Source organism: Dermochelys coriacea, chromosome 14 (assembly GCF_009764565.3).
Source record: "Dermochelys coriacea isolate rDerCor1 chromosome 14, rDerCor1.pri.v4, whole genome shotgun sequence".
Lineage (NCBI taxonomy): Eukaryota > Metazoa > Chordata > Testudines > Dermochelyidae > Dermochelys > Dermochelys coriacea.
In genome coordinates, this window is record NC_050081.1 from 38,771,643 (window position 1) to 38,791,785 (window position 20,143).

General features: G+C 57.4%; 1 protein-coding gene across 1 annotated transcript; it reads right to left on the reverse strand.

Annotated features, from left to right (window-relative positions):
- Positions 1–1,854: 1,854 nt before the first annotated feature.
- Positions 1,855–7,492, reverse strand: NCR3 (natural cytotoxicity triggering receptor 3). The gene is made up of 4 exons (XM_043497256.1): positions 7,399–7,492; positions 3,272–3,622; positions 2,997–3,125; positions 1,855–2,753 (listed from the first exon to the last, which is right to left on the reverse strand). Exons 1-4 carry the CDS (start codon positions 7,439–7,441, stop codon positions 2,698–2,700), a joined length of 579 nt encoding a protein of 192 aa, XP_043353191.1. The 5' UTR covers positions 7,442–7,492; the 3' UTR covers positions 1,855–2,697.
- Between the last annotated feature and the right edge of the window lie 12,651 nt (positions 7,493–20,143).

Here is a 20,143-nt window from a genome sequence, read left to right on the forward strand (position 1 = left end):
ACCTGGTGCTGGACTCCATCTTGAACCTGGGGCTTTGCCATTTAGGAGGGGTGGGGACCCAGAGAGGCAAAGGATTCTCGCCTTGGGCCAAAGCTATAAAAGGGGGTGCAACAGGACAAAGGGGGCTGCAATCATGAGAAAGCCCCTAGTTACCCCCTGAGCTGGAACAAGGGCTGTACCGGGGAAAGGATGGGCCCAGGCTAGCGGGGAACCTAGTCTGCAAAAGAAGCTTCTTGGAACCCCTCCGAGGGTGAGATTCACCTGTAATCAGCTTCTTAATGTATCGGGCTTAGACTGGCGCGTTTTGTTTTATTTTGCTTGGTGACTTACTTTGTTCTGGCTGTTCTTACTTGGAACCACTTAAATCCTACTTTTTATACTTAATAAAATCACTTTTGTTTATTAATTAACCCAGAGTAAGTGATTAATCCCCGGGGGAGCAAACTGCTGGGCATATCTCTCTATCGGTGTTATGGAGGCGGACAATTTATGCGTTTACCCTGTATAAGCTTTATACAGAGTAAAAGGGATTTATGTGGGGTTTGGACCCCATTGGGAGCTGGGTGTCTGGGTGCTGGAGACAGGTGACTTGCTGAGCTGTTTGTGGTTAAAGTCTGCAGCATTGGCGGCGTGTCCCGGGTCTGGGTCTGGGTTGCACCAGGCTGGTGTGTCTGGCTCAACAAGGCAGGGGTCTGCAGTCCCAAGCTGGCAGGGAAAACAGGCTCAGAGGTTAATTCAACATTTCAGGTGGCAGTTCCCAAGGGGATCTCTGTGATCCAACCCGTCACTGTGATCCAACAATGCTGCAGCGAGCAGGATCTGTGCACAGCTGGTTGCTTTGAGATACTGGTGGTGATTTTAAGTGAACTTTAAGTGTGCTGGCTGCAGACCATACAAAGTTGGTTACTGATATGTTATTTTCTGTTTGGTTATTTTGAGTAAATAGGGAAATAGGGACAGAAAAGTAATGGAAATAAATAAGAGTGAAGCTCAGAAGAAGCTAGATCTGCACAGGTTGCAAACTGTCCAGAAAGGCTGAACACAGGGCATGGGAAAGTCTCTGTTAACTAAGAAGCCCCTGAACTGAGTAAATCCCAGTTTCAGTGAACTGCAGAGAGGGGGGCTCCAACCTCGGGGTCTGTGCTGGAGCCGCCTGAAGTGTCTAACTCAGCAAGACCGGCATGGAGGGGCGCCTGTTCTGGCAGGAGGGGGTTCCCGGTGGTATCCTGGCCCATCGCATGATGGTCTCAAGGGGAGACCAATGGGAACTGATGCACCATTTGCCCAGGGAAAGGCTTCCATGGAGGCAGAAGCAGCCAGACAAGCCCACCAGCAAACACAGGAATTGAAAGACAAAGCAAGTGAGGCCCAAAGACAAGCACAAATTGAGACCCCAAAGCATGAACTTGCTGCAACGGAGTGGAAGAGGTGCAGAGAGACACGTATCCTGGAGCTGGAAGTTGGGGTCCTGGTGACGGCTACGGTGGGAACAGACCCCAGGGACTCTGAGGCTGGAAGCAAGCCCAACCTGAGTGAAGGGGGGGCGGTTTTGCTGGCCAGGGAAGGTTCATAACTGGTCATAACTGGGTCATAACTGGTCGTAACTGGTAGCTGCGAGCCCGCAGCTGGATCAGGGTCTCCTTCTGTTTTGGGGGACACAGGAGTGTCTGCCCCAGAGGGGAACCCAAAGAGGAACTTTAGGTAAACTGCCTCCACCATGGTCTGTGTCCAAGTCTCCGGCAGTAAGTTGAGGAGGAGGGAGTGACGGTGCCCCCCATATGATGTTATGAAAATATGCTCATGAATGTGAATATCATGTAACTGGAATATGCTTCATGCAAAAGATCTCTACTTTTTATGCTTAATAAAATCACTTTTGTTTATTAATTAACCCAGAGTAAGTGATTAATCCCTGGGGGAGCAAACCACTGGGCATATCTCTCTATCGGTGTTATGGAGGGCGGACAATTTATGCGTTTACCCTGTATAAGCTTTATACAGAGTAAAAGGGATTTATGTGGGGTTTGGACCCCATTGGGAGCTGAGTGTCTGGGTGCTGGAGACAGGTGACTTGCTGAGCTGTTTGTGGTTAAAGTCTGCAGCGTTGGCGGCGTGACCCGGGTCTGGGTCTGGGTTGCACGAGGCTGGTGTGTCTGACTCAACAAGGCAGGGGTCTGGAGTCCCAAGCTGGCAGGGAAAACAGGCTCAGAGGTAAATTCAGCACGTCAGGTGATGGTCCCAAAGGGGCCTCTGTGACCCCACCCATCACAGGCCCCACGATTCTCTGGAAAAAGAACAAATCGGGGCTGGAGGCAGGACGAGACTGGCTGGAAATGAACGTGAGCAGGGCGGGTGGGGGAAAGCGAGACGCCCACAACTCCGGATGTTTCATTTCAACTGGCCGTTGGGTTTCTCTCAGCATTTCGGGGTCACAATTTCCAGCTGTTCTCCCCAGCAGGGATGGGGGGAAAAGAGACAAGCTTTTAACCCAGAGCCCAGATCCCCGGGACTCCTGGAGCAGGGGCATGAAGAAAAGTTGCCATTGTTGGTTACGTGTACAGGGGAGTGCTGGGGAGGGGAGTAGGGGCTGGTGGTTACAGCGGGGGTCGCTGGGAGCCAGGACTCCTGGGTTCTTTCCCTGGTTCTGCAAGGGCAATACGGGCTAGTGGTTAGAGCAGGAGACACGAACAGTCACATTCACAGCTGGACTTTGGACTGAAGCTCCCTGACTCGTCTCTGTCTCCTCCGGGACACTAGGACGAAAAAAAGGAGAGAGAAAAGTGAAGGGCTCAAATAAATGGGGTGGAAAACGGCTTCTCTCCAACCTGGCAACCAGTAAAGTATCTGATACCATCAGCAGAGCTGCGGGGGGCAGGGCTGGGCTAGCAGAGGCTGCAGGTCAGGAGTGAGGGGCACCGGCAGAGCAAGGGGGAGCCCAGGGGGCTGCAGGTCAGGAGTGAGGGGCACCAGCAGAGCGGGGGGATCTAGTCACTCACGTTTCCTCTGGTAGAACAGGCTGGTGCCCAGGGCGCCGGCGGCAAGACTGAAGGTGCAGATCAGCCCACGCAGGAAAAGCCACAAGAGGACAAATTGGTCGGGTTTCCCGTCTGTGGGCACTGAATGGGTTAGAAGGGAGGAGAAAAGGATTGTAGGAAATTAATACTTTGTGGGTTGAGGACAGAACCCCCCCCCCCCGCTCTAACCACCAGACCCCACTCCCCTCCCAGAGCTAGGGAGAGAACCCAGGAGTCCTGGCCTGCCCTGGACTCACCCGGTTTCAGCACCTGGAGCCATGTCCCGTTCCCCGCCCCCTCTCCCACGGTGGGGATCTTCACCAGGCAGCGGTAGGTCCCGGTGTCGTAGGGTCTGAGATCCCGTAGCTCCACGTCGGCTCTCCTCTCCCGCAGGAAGCTCCAGTCCCGGGCCCGGCTCACCCGGCCCCTGAACTCCTGGGTCCTGTCGCTCAGCTCCAGCTGGGCGCCCGCCACCTCCTTCACCCAGGTGTAGCTGCCCAGCCTGGGCTCCCGAGTGCTGTTGTAGGTGCAGGGCAGGGTGACGGAGCCACCCTCGGTGCCCTGCACGGAGCTGAGCTGGGAGACCCACAGGCCCTGTACCTGGCAGCCTGGCAAAGAGACGGGACCGAGGGACATCACCCATGGAGTCGGACGTGGGGTCTGCCCCTCTTGGGGGGGCGCCCGCTCCCCCCGGCCCCAGGGCAGGGACTGGCTGGCTCAGGGGAGCAGGGAATGGGACCCAGGCAATATGTCGGCCAGACCGGGTCAGCCTGATGGCCCGTCCAGCCCAGCCGTCTGTGGCAGGCTCGGCAACCAACAGAACAGGGTGATTATCGAGGGTCCCAGCCCCGGCCGGTCAGTCCCAGCCTCTGGCTCCAAACAGGCCTCAAACCTGAGTCAAAACCAGCTTGTGAAATTGTGATTCTCCTGCTAGAGAAACCGTCACATAATTCGTACTTTACGTCGGCTGGCTTCAGTAGCTGGGTCCACTCAAGCCCCCATCACACACACACCCCATCTCTCTATCCCCATGCACACCCTACCCATCATCCATCTATCTCTCCATCCATCTATCCACATACAGCCCATCCATCCATCCATGCATCCATCCATCCGTCTATCCCCATCCACCTCTTCTATCTATTTATCTATCTATCCATCCATGCACATACACCCCCTCCATCCATCCATCCATCCATCCATCTATGTATCCACAGACACCCCCTTTATCTATCTATCTACCTATCCACATCCACCCTACCCATCTATCTATCTAGCTATCCAGTGGTAAGATGGAGCCAGTTCATGTGAACCGGTTACTAAATTTTGCAGCCGGTTGAGAACCGGTTGTTAAAGGGGTGGGCCCGTCCTGCCCGAGCTCCTGGCTCCCCCTGTGAATTTGTACTCACCCAGTGGCGGGTCCTTCAGTGCTGCCCAAAACCTGGAAAAAGAAAAGGAGTACTTGTGGCACCTTAGAGACTAACAAATGTTAGTCTCTAAGGTGCCACAAGTACTCCTTTTCTTTTTGCGAATACAGACTAACACGGCTGCTACTCTGAAACCTGCCAAAACCTGGAGCGAGTGAAGGAACCGGATCTTCAGCTTCTGGCAGCTCATCACTGTATCTATCTATCCCCAGACACCCCCTTCTCTCTATCTATCCCCCTTTCCAACACTCGACATATTTCTGGCTGATGCAGAGATCGGAAAACACAAGCTGTTTTCTCTCATCCCCTCACCGAACAACTCCCCATTCCCTTCTTTAATATTTTCTTCATTTTCTACGCTTCAGTTCTCGTTTGCTTTCTGTTGTGTCCTTGGCCTTTGTACTTTTCCACACAAAGCAAATGTCCCCAAAGAGCGCCAGAGACCGTGAGACCCAGAACCCGGTTCGGTTTGGTGTCAGTGATCGGATTGTAACATGGTTACATTGGAAATAAATCCCAATCGTTGGCTGGCGCTAAGAGTTACATGTGGGGTGATAATTTAGTGCCTCTGATTCTGAAATCGACTGGGATTAACAGCTGGGATGAAATCTTAAACCTCTTGCAAGAATGTATGGGGTTGTATTCTGAGATGCCTTCATGTGATTAACTGGCATATGTTTTTAAAGAAAACAGTATTTTCCTAGGATTAAATATTAAAGGAATTTCAATAATCGAATGGGGTTATTGATCTAATTTGCATAATTTCCTTGGATTAAATGATAAATTTCTGGGGTTAATTTTGAAAGGACCCATGGATTATCTTTAAGAAACCTCTCTTTTCCTAGCATTACATTGTGAAAGAATTGCAGTATTATGATGGGATTAACCGATACATTCCTGGGAATTAAATTATGATCTTCTGGGTTTAATTTTGAAACACATCTCAACAATTTACTCCAACTATTTTTAAGGACAATGAAATAGTTGCCCTGGGATTATTCTTTAATTCAATTTCAATAGTTTTCAGGATTAACAATTAACTTGCAATCACTTTGTGCCTTTGACGCTGAAATAAATTGGTATCATTCACTTGAATTCAGTTTTAAATCCACTGCAGAAATTTCCAGGGAGTAACAGATACGTTCTCACGATGTCCTCAGATTAATGTATTGAATTGCAATCGTTGTGCTGAGATTAATGTTAATGGATTTGCAATAAATAGCTGGGATTATATTTTTTTTAAGAAACTGCAATAATTTTACTGTGATTTTTTTTATACCACAACAATTGTTTTGGGATTAAGTTTAAAGAAATTGCAATAATTCTGCAGAGAATCTCAAATCTATTGCAATACTTAGCTAGTAATTACAGAGAACTGCATTCATTTAATAGGAACCAGACTGTAATCATTTAGTTTAATTAACTATTAAATAATAATTTAATACCGTTAACTCTGAAATAAATTGCAACACATTGCTGACTTTACTCTTAAAGAGACTGAAATAATTCAGTGGGACAAACCATTAAATAGCTTGCAATATTCCACCAGGATTATTACAAACTGGGAACCACAAAAAGTCAGTGGACTTGACTTTTAAATATACTGCAGTAATTTTTAAGGAATAACCAATAAATTGTCTTTATTAGCAGCAATTAAATTGTAAAGAATTTATTAGGGTTACTCAAATATTTAATTAATTTGCTGGAATTATATTTTAAATTGCAAGAGTTGGCTGTGATTAATATTTAAATACTGCAAGATAATTAACGTTTAAATATGGAAGAATGAGCCCAGATTAGCTCCTCAACTTCCTCAATTTACTCGGATTAATTTGAATCAATTTCTATCATTTCCTAGGATTAATTCTTTGACGGCGTGGCAAGAATTTGCAAAGAGCGAACAAATAAATTGCCTCAATTTGCTCGGATCCACTCGAAGAAATTGCAATCATTTAGGGTTGATTTAAATACTTTGCAGTAATGTCCTAGTAATAAAGAAATCGCCACAATTGGATGAGCCCTGTCGTAAGTAAAGCTCAGGAATGAAATTACATGAATTTTGAAATAATTTTCCCGGTTTCATTCAGAACTTGCAACTATTTTGTGGGTTTAGCTGTGAAAATGTAATAATTAACTGGGATCAATTGTTAATTGTATCATTATTTCCTGGTCTTAGCTGTGAAAATATGATGGTTCCAGACAGCATTAGGTGAATTTAGGTGTGAGATTGACGGAGCCGCTCGCCGAGAAATGGGGCACATTCATTATTGAACCACGTGCATTTCGGAGGCGGAATTGTTCACTTCATGTCTGGATCGGTCAGGTTAGTTTAGAGCAGCCATTCTCAACCAGGGGCCCGGGTCCCCCCGGGGGGCTGCGAGCGGGTTTCAGGGCGGCCGCCAAGCAAGGCCGGCCCAGGGCAGAACGCCTGAGCAAATGAAACCAAAGCCTGAGCAATGTGGGGTCCCGGGCAATTGCCTGGCTTGCTACCCCCTAAGGCTGGCCCGGGCTGCCCCCCGCTCGGGTTCACGCTCACCGGTGAGTGGTATGTTCATCCTGGCGCAGCGAGTTATCGGCCCCTGGGCAACGCTGGGTCCCTCCGGCCTGCCGGGTCGGCCCCGTCGCTTGGCACCACTTCGAGCAGGCACTCACAAGCCGGATTTAGCCGGGGACGGGCATGGGGGGTGGCACTGACTGGGGATAGGCAAGGCGGGTGCAGGGCACTGGATAGATGGGGATGGATGGGTCGATATGCCCACCCACTCGGCCAATGCAGCATCTATCTATGTAGCCTTCTGTGCCCACTGATACCCAGCTGGCTATGCCCAGATGTGCACAGCTGGCCAGTATCTCCATGTGCCCCGTTCTATTTGTCTGGGCTGCGGGTTCAAATCCCCCCATCACTGCCTCCCCCCGCACCTCCCTGTATCCCGGCATCGTGCCCCCTCCCCGCTCACCTGCAATCAGGGCCAGCGTCCAGAGCAGGGGGCCCGGGGCCATGGCTGCCCGGGTGTGAGGGCAGAGGAATGCAGGTGCAGAGCTGGAGCGACTCGCACCGGGGGGGGGGGTCAGGAAATGAGCTGGGTGAGATTCACACCGCTGAGCGCCACCTGTGTAACTCGGCCGGTTCCTGCCTTGCTTCAGACTTCCGGCCCAAGGGCCAAGGGAGGGGGGAGGAGAGGGGCCTGGACTCCTGGGTTCCATCCCTGGCTCTGGAAGGGGAGTGAGGGCTAGTGGTTAGAGCGGGGGGGATCTGGGAGCCAGGACTCCTGGGTTCTCTCCCCAGCTCTGGGAGGGGAGTGGAGCCTAGTGGTTAGAGCAGGGGGCGCCGGGAGCCAGGCGTACTGGACACCATTAATTTAGGTCAACAACTTCTTACATCGGCAGGACTTTATTCAGCATCAGGGGCTCGCAGACCCACCAGCCCGCGCCGTGCGTCCTGCACCCACCTCAATCGCTTCGTGAGACTCTCCCGTAGCTGCAAATGGCCCCGATCCTGGACCCAGCCAAGCCCCCGGGGCCAGTTACTGCCTGTTCCTCAAGGAACCCGCCTTTGATTTAAACCTCACCCCAGGCAGGAGCCTCCCCCCGGCCCGGGGCAACCGCCCCCCTGGGTCATTCCCCTCCCGGCTCAAGCGGACGCCTTGTTCCCAGGCTGGCTCTGCCCAGCTCCAGCTCCCGGCCAGGCGGGGGTTTGATCCCCTGCCAGCCTGAGGACCCCGGGGGACGTTTGGTTCCCAGTCGGTGCCTCCAGCTGGGGACACGTCCCCTCTTCGCCGGCCTTGCTCAGCGAATCGACCGAGCTCCTGGGGGGTCTCACTCCGAGGCCGGTTTTCTAACCCCTTCATTGTCCTCGGGGTCCTCCTCAATGGACCCACATCCACCTCGCACTGTGGGAGCCAGGATCTCAGCCACGGTTGCACCCGGGCCCGATCCAGAGGGGAAATCCCCTCCCAGCTCCTACCCGAGCTCTCCCACCAGTACCCCAGGACGGCGTTCGTCCTTTGGCTCGTCTGGCTGGAGACAGAGCCAACCGGGGTCTGCCCGGGGGGAACCGACGGGGGAGTTGAGTGCACGGGAGGGATCTGGGGAGCCCGGCGTCCCGGGTTCTTCGTTCCTTTCCCACCCGGCTCGCAGTGTGGGGGGCCCAGCCCGGGAGGGGTGTTGATGTGAGTGGTTCAGCCCCACGCAGCCGCCCGAGCACTCAGCCGACCACACACCCAGCCCGGGGCCTGTTTCCTGCCCCACCGCTGGCTGAGGGGGCTGGAGGCCGGGCTGCGCAAGTGGCTCTTGAGAGGCCGGGGGGTAGAAAAACTGGGTCACTGGCTGTCACGCCCCATGGGAGGAAACAGATGCCGGCCACGTCTTCGACTGCCTGAGAAACCACCGGGGCGGCTGTTAACCCGCATGCTCCAAGGCAGGGAGCGAGCGCCGGGAACTAGGGGTCAGGAAGGGACAATGAGTCCGGCACTGGCCACTGGGTGAATGTCTTGGGTCCTCGTCAGAACCTGCGGGTCGGGAATGAGGGGCACCGGCAGGGCTTGAGGGGCGCAGGGCTGGGCTAGCAGGGGGCTGCGGGTCAGGAGTGAGAGGCACCGGCAGAGTTGGGGGGAGCCCAGAGCTGGGCTGGCAGGGGCTGCAGGTCAGGAGTGAGGGGCACCGGCAGAGCTGGGGGGGGCCCAGGGCTAGGCTAGCAGGGGGCTGCGGGTCGGGAGTGAGGGGCACCGGCAGAGCTGTGGAGTGGGAGGAGCCCAGGATTAGACTCTGCCAGTGCCCCTCACTCCTGCCCCGCAGCCCCCCGCTCCCTAAGCCCTGGGCTCCCCAGCCCCACAGACCCTCCGAATCTAAACACATGAGACCCTCGTGATGGAGCTCAGAGGCCCAGCCACACCCCCGTCTTTTCTCTCGCCAGCTCTGGCTTTCACTAGCCCAGCTCTGGGTCTCTCTAGCCCAGCTCCCAGGCTTTGCTGAGCCGCTCGGTGGATTTTTCTAGCCATTTTGGCGGGGGGGGGCGGGTTAAGGCATCTTGCAGCGTCCCCGGGTCCCCCCACACGAGCTGGGGGCGGGCAGCCAGCCTGGCTCCCTCCCAGCTCTGCCCTGGATGCTGGAGCAGTTTCAGACCCAGCTCAGGGCGGCTCCACCCCAGACTCAGCATGACAGGGCCGGAGTCGGTCAGGAGGGGGCGGCTGGGGCGGGACACGCGGGGGGGGCTCCGGCCAGGGGGATGGAGGCGGCCTGGGTGGGGGCAAGAGCCGGGAGCCCCAGAGTGCTGGGGGGGGGGTTGCGAGGGGGATGATACAGCAGGGCGAGGCCGCCCCCTGGTGGCGGATGGTGGAACTGCAGCCCCCTGGTGGGAGGATGGAGAAATGCTGCGGGGCTGCCTTAGGGGGGTGTCCCTGCTACCCCCTACGGGCTGTGCAGTTTGGGGAAGAGTGGGGGGGGTGGGGCTGGAGTCATGTGGAGGGGGCAGGTATGGGTGTGTGGGGGGGCGGGGGGCATGTGTGGGGGGTATGTGGGGGGCGGTGGACGTGTGGGGCGTATGTGTGGGGCGGGGGTGTGTGGAGGGGCAGGTATGTGGTGTCAGGGGGTACATGTATGGGATGGGGTATACGTGTGAGGCGGGGGGCGTTTGTGGGGCGGGGGTGTGGAGGGGGCAGGTATGGGGTGTCGGGGGGTACATATGTGGGGTGGGGTGTGTGTGTGGGGTGGGGGGCGTGTATGGGGTGTGGATATGTGGAGGGGGAAGGTATGGGGTGTCAGGGGTACGTGTGTGGGGCAAGGGGTGTCGGGGGGGTACGTGTGTGGGGCAGGGGGCATGTGGGTCTCTGTCCCCCCCGGCTCAGCCCCCCTAGCCCCGGAGGCTGCCCCCGATGGCGGCGTACGTGACGATTTCGCCCACGGGCGCTGGGCGCCGACCCAGCTTCACCCTCAGCTCTGCGTAGCTCAGCTCCGGGGCCGGGGCCTAGGGCGAGACGGACCCATCAGATCCCCCCAGACCCATCAGACCCCCCGGACCCACCAGCCCCCCCCGGACCCCTCAACCCCCCCTGGACCCCTCAACCCCCCTCACAGACTCGTCAGACCCCCCGACCCACCAGCCCCCCCATACAGACCTGTCAGCCTCCCCAGACCCATCAGACCCCCCCAGACCCATCAGACCCCCCCAGACTCCTCAACCCCCCCAGACCTGTCAGACCCCCACAGACCCTTCAACCCCCCCACAGACCTATCAGCCCCCCTGACCCATCAGACCCCCCCATACAGACCTGTCAGCGCCCCCGGCCCCATCAGCCCCCCCACAGCCCCATAACCCCCCACAGACCCATCAGACCCCCCCATACAGACCTGTCAGCCCCCCCTCGGCCCTGTCAGCCCCCCACAGCCATCCCCAGCTGGGATTGTCCCCTCAGCTCTTCCCCCAGGTGATCCGCCCCCCACAGCCCTGCCACCCTCCACAGACAGCACCCCCCAGCCAGGATCAACCCCCACATCCCGAGCCACCCCCTAGCCCAGGCTTGTCGTCCTCCACCCCCTGCACTTCAGGCAGAGGAGCCCCCAACACACAGATCCACCCCCCCCAGATATTGGGCTGCCTGTCCCTGCAGACACCCCCTCATCCATCCATCCATCCATCCCTCCATCCCCCCCCACACACCCCTCCCTCCCTCCCTCCAGTCTCCCTCCATCCCCACCCCCCTTCCATCCATCCCTGGGTCTCACTCTGGTCCCTCCCCTGCACTCGGTCCTTGGGGTTCCCCTGCTGCTCATCCCCTTCACTGCATTCGCTAAGACCTTTGCCCCAAGCCCCCCCATGGGGCTTTTTTTTTGCACCGGGCGTGGGGGAAGGGACCCCGTTCTGTGGGGCCCAGTGGGGTCTCACCTGCAATGTGGCTTCCGTCTGGGGTCCTACTTCTCTCCGGTCTGGGGGGGACATCATTAATGTAATTAATTAACCAGCAGGAGCTAGGAATCGCTAGTCAGCAGCCCAGAATCACAGCTCAGCCAATAGCCAATTAGAACAATCAGTAGCCAATTATAAAGTTCGTTGGCCTAATCAGCTCTCAGGAAGAGCCAATAATCAGTTCTTGGCATCAGCATAAATCAGCCGCCAACAACCTGTGATCAGCAGCTACCCAGCGCAGCCAACGCTAGCCAGTAGCCATTCAACAAGAATCAGTAGCCAGCCAGTAATCGATAATCACTAACGCAGCCGACAGTCTGTGGTCATTAATAGGTGAGTGGTGATTGGCCGCCGACAGGAAGACAACAGGGATCAGTAGACAGGAATTGATAATTAGTGGCCAATAGACAACTATGGGTAGAAGCCAATAAGCAGAAGCCACCAGCCAATGGGCAGTAGCCAGTCACCAATAACCTTTAGACAATAATCAGTAGCCGTTAGTCAATTGCTGGTAGCCAGTAATCTAGTAAGAATAAAGAATCTTTAGCCAGGAACCAGGAGCCAAAACTTGATAATCGGTAGCCAGTACTTAGCAGATAATAATAAATATTCAGTAGCCAGCAATCAATAATCAGTAGCCAATAATCGATAACCAGGAGCCAATTATCAATCAGTAGCTAGTAATCAATAGCCAATAATCAATATAATTAGCCAGTATAATAATACAATAGCCAATCAGTAGCTAATAATTAATAGTGAATAATCAATAACCAGGAGCCAATTGCCAATCAGAAGCCAATAATCAATAATAAGTAGTCAATAGCCAATCAGTAACTAATAATAGCAAATAATCAATAACCAGGAGCCAATTATCAATCAGTAGCTCATAAGGTCCCCAGTCAGTGGTCAGGATCAATGTCAGGGTCCCCGGCTAGGGGTAGGGATGGGGTTTGGGGTCAGGGTTGGGGTCTCTGGTTGGGGGTGAGATCAGGATCAGGGTCTCTGGTTGGGGGGGGTTAGCAGTAGGGTCCGGGGTTGGGGCTTGTAGTTCGGTCAGGGCTGGGGCTGAGGGTCGGGGTCTCTGGTTGGGGGCAGACCCCCCTCAATCTCCCTATGACACCCTGGCACCTCACTATTCACCACTGTCGTGTAATTAGGATACATTTTGTACAAAGTGCGCCGTGCGAGCTGTCCTTGTAACAGTCTCGATCTGCTGGACAGTCCGATCTCGTTGGATTGTGAGTGTGACCGTCGGGTGCGGCGTTAGGAAGTTTGCCGGTGTGTGTGTGTTACTGAAACATGTCACAAGCCTGAGAACACCCACAAGCAGCCTTTCGGGTGCGACTGTGGAAAGGCCAATTAAGGTTAACAGCTCGTTGAGAAACCACCGGGAAACGCTGGTGAAAGGGCAGCAGGGAGGCTTTGCAGCTTGTCACAGCAGCTCAGCGCGAGAGGGAGCCCGGGCCGGGGGGCTCGGTGGTGCCCCAATTCCAGGGGGCGCCCGGGGGGAACTCGTCCCACTCACCTCGTCTTCTCTTGTGGCAGATCAAAATAAGGGCGGCGACTCCGCCAGCGACCCCCACCGCGGCGCCCAAGCCCAAGCTGAGCACGCTCAGGGCCAGGGGGGCCGGTGGGGAGGGGCCTGGCGGGCAGGCGGGGAGAGAAGAAAAGAGGGAATGAGACGAAGCGGCTGGAGAAGGTGGGGAAGGTGGCGCTGACTCCTTCCCTGCACCCCTCCTTTCTTCTCTCCATTCGTTCCTTTCTCCCTCCCTTCATCCCCTCACCCTTCCCTTGGTTTCCCTTTTCATCCCCTCGTTCACTTTTTTCACTCGTTCTTTCATTTGTTCGTTACTCAGCCCCTCCTTCCGGCCCGTCTTTCGCGCGCTCCCCGGCTGTGCTTCTGCCTTCACATCTTTCCCCCTCCCTCCATCCTTCGTGGTCCACGACGCACCCCCACGGCCTGCGCTCTGCCCCGACTCCGCCATCAGCCCCGCACTCAAAACCAGCCACTAAGAACGACCCACAAATAACACTAACAGCCCCCTTTCCCCCTTTTCAATCCAGAACCACCACCCCCAGGTCTAACCACCAGACCCTACTCCCCACCCAGAGCCTGGAGGGAACCCAGGAGTCCTGGCTCCCAGCATCCGCTGCTCTAACCACCAGACCCCACTCCCTTCCCAGAGCTGGGGAGAGAACCCAGGAGTCCTGGCCTGCCCTGGACTCACCTGGTTTCAGCACCTGGAGCCACGTCCCGTTCCCCGCCCCCTCTCCCATGGTGGGGATCTTCACCAGGCAGCGGTAGGTCCCAGTGTCGTAGGGTCTCAGGTCCCGCAGCTCCACGTCAGCTCTCCTCTCCCGCAGGAAGCTCTGGTCCCGGGCCCGGCTCACCCGGCCCCTGAACTCCTGGGTCTCGTTGCTCAGCTCCAGCCGGGCGCCCGCTACCTCCTTCACCCAGGTGTAGCTGCCCAGCCTGGGCTCCCGGGTGCTGTTGTAGGTGCAAGGCAGGGTGACAGAGCTGCCCTCGGTGCCCTGCACGGAGCTGAGCTGGGAGACCCACAGGTCCTCTGTCCAGGAACCTGAGGGATCAAAGGCCAAGGGTCAGCAGGACAGAAGACCCCATTCCTGTCCCAGAGCCAGGGAGAGAACCCACAAGTCCTGGCTCCCAGCCCCCTTGTTCTAACCCACTAGACCCCACTCCTCTCCCAGAGCCGGGGAGAGAACCCAGGAGTCCTGGCTCTAACCCCCAGACCCCACTCCCCTCCCAGAGCTGGGGAGAGAACGCCGAGGGTTTGGCCAAATGGCGATCGTCCAAGCACCAGGCTCCCTCGCCCATGGCCAGTAAACAACATTCAGCCATCGCGCCTGGTCTCCTACCAGCACCCGACTGCACCCAACGACTGCCGGACTGTCTCTGGCCAACGCGTCTTCCAGGAAGGCCTCCAAGTTGGAGCTAGACAATCCACCGTTTCCTTTGGTGGGTCTTTCCAATGGTCCATCCCCCTCACTCTTAAACATTGGAGCCTTATTTCTAATGGGACTGTGTCTGGCCTTCATTTCCACCTTTGGGCCTTGGGCTGCCCTTCTCCGGTAGGAGAAAGAGCCCTTCAGGGCTGTGTATCGTCGCCCTGAGAAGGTCCCTTCTCGATCTTCTGCCTGGTGCGCTGAACGGATGGAGCTTCTTACGTCTCCCACTCTCACACGTGTTTGTCCCACCCTCCAGCCGCTTGTGTGGCCGCCCTCTCTAAGGTCTCCACATCCGAGTCTTGTAGGACAATCCCCAACCTTGAGCTGCAGGGTCCAAGAGCTGCCCAATCCACCACGGCTGTAGGTAAGTTGCTCCAACGGTTCATTACCGCTCAACTGTTAGAAAGTTGAGCAGCGTTCCCCGTCTGAGTTTGTCTGGTGGAGCTGCAGTCTGCTGGTTGGAGGAGCCTCGAGTATCAGAAATCTTCCCCCTCCGTGGTCGCCTTCCTTGGATAAATCCACGTTTAACTCCCAGCTTTGGCCCTTCCGTCATTTACACGTATTCTCCAGATGAAGCTCGGAGATGCTCCAGTGATGTTGTTGCCAATTCTGGTGATTTTATCCCGATATCTGGTGTTTTTCTTCAACTCCTGGCTCTTGGTGTTGGGTGGATACGTAACATGTTCAGCTTTTGTTTACCAAAAACGCCCCAAAACTGGTTTCTAGCCCTTTGGGTTGTGGAGAAAACCCAGCAAACGCAATTGCGAAAGGGAAAGACCTGTTTTTCCCCAACAGAAAATCTTTGACACGAACAGAAAGGCTTTGCCTTGGGCCTCTTTCAGGTTTGCAGCATTCGCAACACGTGTTGGGCTCCTGGCTGCAACCCCTCAAATCTGGGGCGAGGATTTAATGTAACAGAAAAGCCTTTTCCCACCGAAAAGCTTTTGGATGGAGGCTTTTTATCCACCCTCGCGGCTTGAAAAACAAGAAGCAAAGAAAGACAACTCCCAGCTTTTTACTTTTTACTTTACTTTTTACAACTGTGATTTTTTTCAAAGCCCGTCTCATGATTCACGGCGGAGTCGGACTTGTGCTTGGACACTGGAATTGGCCACTTAAGAAAACAGGGCGATCAACCAGCTCCATGAGGTATATTCGCTTGCTCACAGCGCTTGCATCCTCCTCAATTTAAGAGCACAATTTGTCCCGTGGAATCTAGTGAGCAGCAGCGCTAACCCCAGCCCGATTTAACCTCCCCCCAAAATCATGAGATTTGCCTAAAATTCACAAGATTTAGAAAAAAAGACGAAATCTTTGGCTACCTTTTGCGGGGTCGGAATTCATGGTTTTGAATGTTTCTCCACAATGCAAAATGTTAGGAACGTACTGGGGTTTTTTAAAAGAAAAACTGACCTTTCCCCGTAGAACTGCAGAAGCTGGAGTTTTCAGAAAAACACCGAATATCATCAAAATAAAGTCGTGACCTGGCAATTTGAGACTAAAAATGGTGATTTCTCTGCCACCGTGAAATTCTCTGCTGGGGAGAATTGTTTGTTTCTGGCAAGTTGTTTCCATTTCTCATTCAATAACTGTCCTTGTTCAAACGCCAACAAAATGTGGATTAGATAAAGATTAAATAATCCATATTAGATTAAGTCAAATAATCCCCATTCAGACCATCACGCAGCCAGGATTCTGCAAACATCGGCCCACGGGGTTAACGTTGGACTTGGTACGACTTTTCCATGCACATTTTAGGGGAATCATTTGGGGGTTTTCATCAACTTCTGTTGCTTTTTATCCCCACCCCAAAAAAATCTGGTTTCCAAAATGAAACACATTGCTCAGGAAAAAGTATTCTCCAGGGACATTTTTCAGCGGACACTGTTGGGGGTTTTCAAAACTGGAAGGGGGGAATGTTGGGTTTTCATCAAACTCTGTTACAGAATTATTTGGGGTTTTCTGGCGTTTGGAAATGGCAAATGATTGGTTGGAAAGAAGACAATATTTAAGCGGCTTTCAGTGATTTTCACTGCTTGGTTGGGTGGGTTGGTTCATCTTTTCCCTGGATGTCTTGAGGAAACATTCTGGGGGTTTTCCACCCAAAAGTCAATGCCCAAATGCCTCGAGGGGCTCAGCAGCATCTCCCGGTCACCAAGAGAAGTCGGTCCCGGAACAGCTCTTACCTCGCCCAGCGTGTCAAACTTTGAAAAAGCCAAATATGATTTAGGGGGAGCAAAAAAACCCCCAAAATTGAGATGAAAACCAGGAAAATGGAAGGGTTTTCATCTCTTTCCGCCTGGATCCACATTTCAGTGCAGCCGTCGCTGGCGGCCGCCTCGGGACCCACTCGGGGGTGTCTGAGGGCGGTAGAGCGCCCGGGGGGGGTCACATCAGACCAGGGAGGGCGAATTCCCTCCGGACAGGGCTGTGGCGAGAGCGTAGCCGGGATGATGCTGTCGGGCTTGGGGTCCAGGTTCAAATGGGCTTAGGGGGCGGTTGGCCGGGGCACAGCTGGACTCCCCCGGGTGGACGGTGATGGGGGAGGGATGGACAGAATGTGGAAGGAGGGGATGAAGCAACAACCCAGGAGGGGATCAGGGGAATTCCCTGCACCCAGGGGGGCGCCGAGGTGGGACCCCATTCCGGGGGGAGGCCGATCTGCGGGAAGGGACGATTGTGCCCCTGGGTCCATCCCCAGCTGCAGGACCCCTGGGGTGGGGGGCAGAAGGGGCAGGGTCCCCCTTACCGGAGCAGCTGAGAAGGCAAAAGCAAAGCCGGCACAGAGCCATGAGGCTGGGTGGCTGCAGGGGTCACGGAGTGAGACCCCGACTCCGCGGGGCGGCAGGATCCAGGCAGCCCCCACCGGACGTGAGTCACAGAAACCAGAGCGAGCGGGGCCCAGACAGCGACGCCTACGCTGGGCCGGAAACCTCCCCCTCTCCCCCCCGCCAGGCCCCTCTGCCCCCGGCCCTGCCAGTGCCCCTCACTCCCGACCCGCAGCCCCCTGCCCCCCTAGCCCTGCCGGTGCCCCTCACTCCCGACCCGCAGCCCCCTGCCAGCCCAGCCCTGCCCCCCAGCCCTGCCGGTGCCCCTCATTCCCGACCCACAGCCCCCTGCCCCCCCGCTCTGCCTGTGCCCCTCACTCCCCTCACTCCCGACCCGCAGCCCCCTGCTCCCCCACTCTGCCGGTGCCCCTCACTCCCGACCCACAGCCCCCTGGCCCCCCGCTCTGCCGGTGCCCCTCACTCCCAAACCGCAGCCCCCTGCCCCCCCGCTCTGCCGGTGCCCCTCACTCCCGACCCGCAGCCCCCTGCCCCCTTAGCCCTGCCGGTGCCCCTCACTCCCGACCCACAGCCCCCTGGATCCCCCCAGCTCTGCCGGTGCCCCTCACTCCCGACCCGCAACCCCCTGGATCCCCCCAGTTCTGCCGGTGCCCCTCACTCCTGACCCGCAGCCCCCTGCCCCCCCACTCTGCCGGTGCCCCTCACTCCCGACCTGCTGCCCCCTGGATCCCCCAGCTCTGCCAGTGCCCCTCACTCCCAACCTGCAGCCCTCTGCCCCCCCCACTCTGCCAGTGCCCCTCACTCCCGACCCACAGCCCCCTGCCCCCCCAGCTCTGCCAGTGCCCCTCACTCCCGACCTGCAGCCCCCTGCCCCCCCACTCTGCCAGTGCCCCTCACTCCCGACCCACAGCCCCCTGCCCCCCCAGCTCTGCCAGTGCCCCTCACTCCCGACCTGCAGCCCCCTGCCCCCCCACTCTGCCAGTGCCCCTCACTCCCGACCCACAGCCCCCTGCCCTCCCAGCTCTGCCAGTGCCCCTCGCTCCTGACCCACAACCCCCCGGGCTCTGCACCTGAGCTGTCTCTGTGGTTCACACACTCGCCGAGGTATCGAGCGTCTGGCACCAGACAGTGGGGGTCAGCAGCCCCGAGCAGAGATGCTGACCACAGGGGGGGGGGCACGCGGGGCCTCTTGCTGGGTTGCAGGTCGGGTCCGGGGGCCGACAGGGCCCCTGTGGGCTCCAGGCTGACGCACAAACCCGCTGGGTTCAGCACGGGCGGCCGCGAGGCGTTTCCTCTGCAACCACAACCCCCGGCTCCCAGCTGCCCGGGCCTGCAGCCTCAGCCAGCACCCAGGGGCTGCGGGGAGGGAGTGGGGGGCACTGGCAGGGCTGGGGGGCAGGGCTGGGTAGCAGGGGCTGCGGGTCGGGAGTGAGGGGCACCGGCAGGGCTGGGTAGCAGGGGCTGCGGGGAGGGAGTGAGGAGCACCGGCAGGATTGGGGGGCAGGGCTGGGCTAGCAGGGGGCTCCGGGTGGGGAGTGAGGGGCACTGGCAGGACTGCGGGGGGAGGTTGGCCTAGCAGGGGCTGCGGGTCGGGAGTGAGGGGCACTGGCAGGGCTGGGGGGGTGCTGGGCTAGCAGGGGGCTACGGGTCGGGAGTGAGGGGCACTGGCAGGACTGGGGGGGGGTTGGCCTAGCAGGGGGCTGCGGGTCGGGAGTGAGGAGCACTGGGAGCTGGGGGGGGGTCTCCCTGCATTGACTCATTTCTCAGCCCCGGGACCTTGTTCCATGTGAACCGAGTTGCTCCAAGAAGCGTCAAAATAAAAAAAATTTCAACGGGGCAAAAGTCAAAAATCACACGCTTTCGTCAGGGAGGGCATCGGCCTAGAACCCCAGGCCCTGTGTCCCATTCCCCCCGACCCACTAGGACTCCTGGGTTCTTTCTCCTGCGCTGGGAGGGGAGTTGTGCCTAGTGGTTAGTGCTGCGTGGGGGGAAGGGGAGTCAGGGCGCCTCGTGCCTCAGTTTACCCCTTTTTGAGTGATTACTGGGTGCCTGGCAGAAGGCAGGGGGCTTTGCCAGGAAGAAGTGGATAAACCTCAGAGCCGGGTGGGGAATCCCCTGGCCCCACCAGCGGGGATATAAAGCGAGCAACATTGAGCCGCGGAAGCTCTCGCACCCAGGACCCCTCCCTCCCTTGGCCCAGCGACACCCTCCCCTGGCTGCCCTTCCTGGCACTGGCCGGTGCCTTCTGCCCCAACCCCGAGTGGGGGGGCTGCAGGTGGGTGGATGGGGGGCACCCAGCTGCAGGCGGGTGGATGGGGGGCACCATGCTGCAGGCGGGTGGATGGGGGGCACCCGGCTGCAGGCGGGTGGATGGGGGGGCATCCGGCTGCAGGCGGGTGGATGGGGCGGTACAGGCTGCAGGCAGGTGCATGGGGGGGTACAGGCTGCAGGCGGGTGGATGGGGGTTACAGGCGGCTGGCGGGTGGATGGGGGGCACCAGGCTGCAGGCAGGTGGATGGGGGGCACCAGGCTGCAGGCGGGTGAATGGGGGGCACCAGGCTGCAGGCGGGTGGATGGGGGGGCAGCCAGCTGCAGGCGGGTGGATGGGGGGGTACAGTCTGCAGGCGGGTGGATGGGGGGCACCAGGCTGCAGGCAGGTGGATGGGGGGGCACCCGGCTGCAGGCGGGTGGATGGGGGGGTACAGGCTCCAGGCGGGTGGATGGGGGGCACCAGGCTGCAGGCGGGTGGATGGGGGGGTACAGGCTGCAGGCAGGTGGATGGGGGGACCAGGCTGCAGGCGGGTGGATGGGGGGGTACAGGCTCCAGGCGGGTGGATGGGGGGCACCAGGCTGCAGGCGGGTGGATGGGGGGGTACAGGCTGCAGGCGGGTGGATGGGGGGCACCAGGCTGCAGGCGGGTGGATGGGGGGGTACAGGCTGCAGATGGGTGGATGGGGGGCACCAGGCTGCAGGTGGGTGGATGGGGGGGTACAGGCTCCAGGCGGGTGGATGGGGGGCACCAGGCTCCAGGTGGGTGGTTGGGGGGGT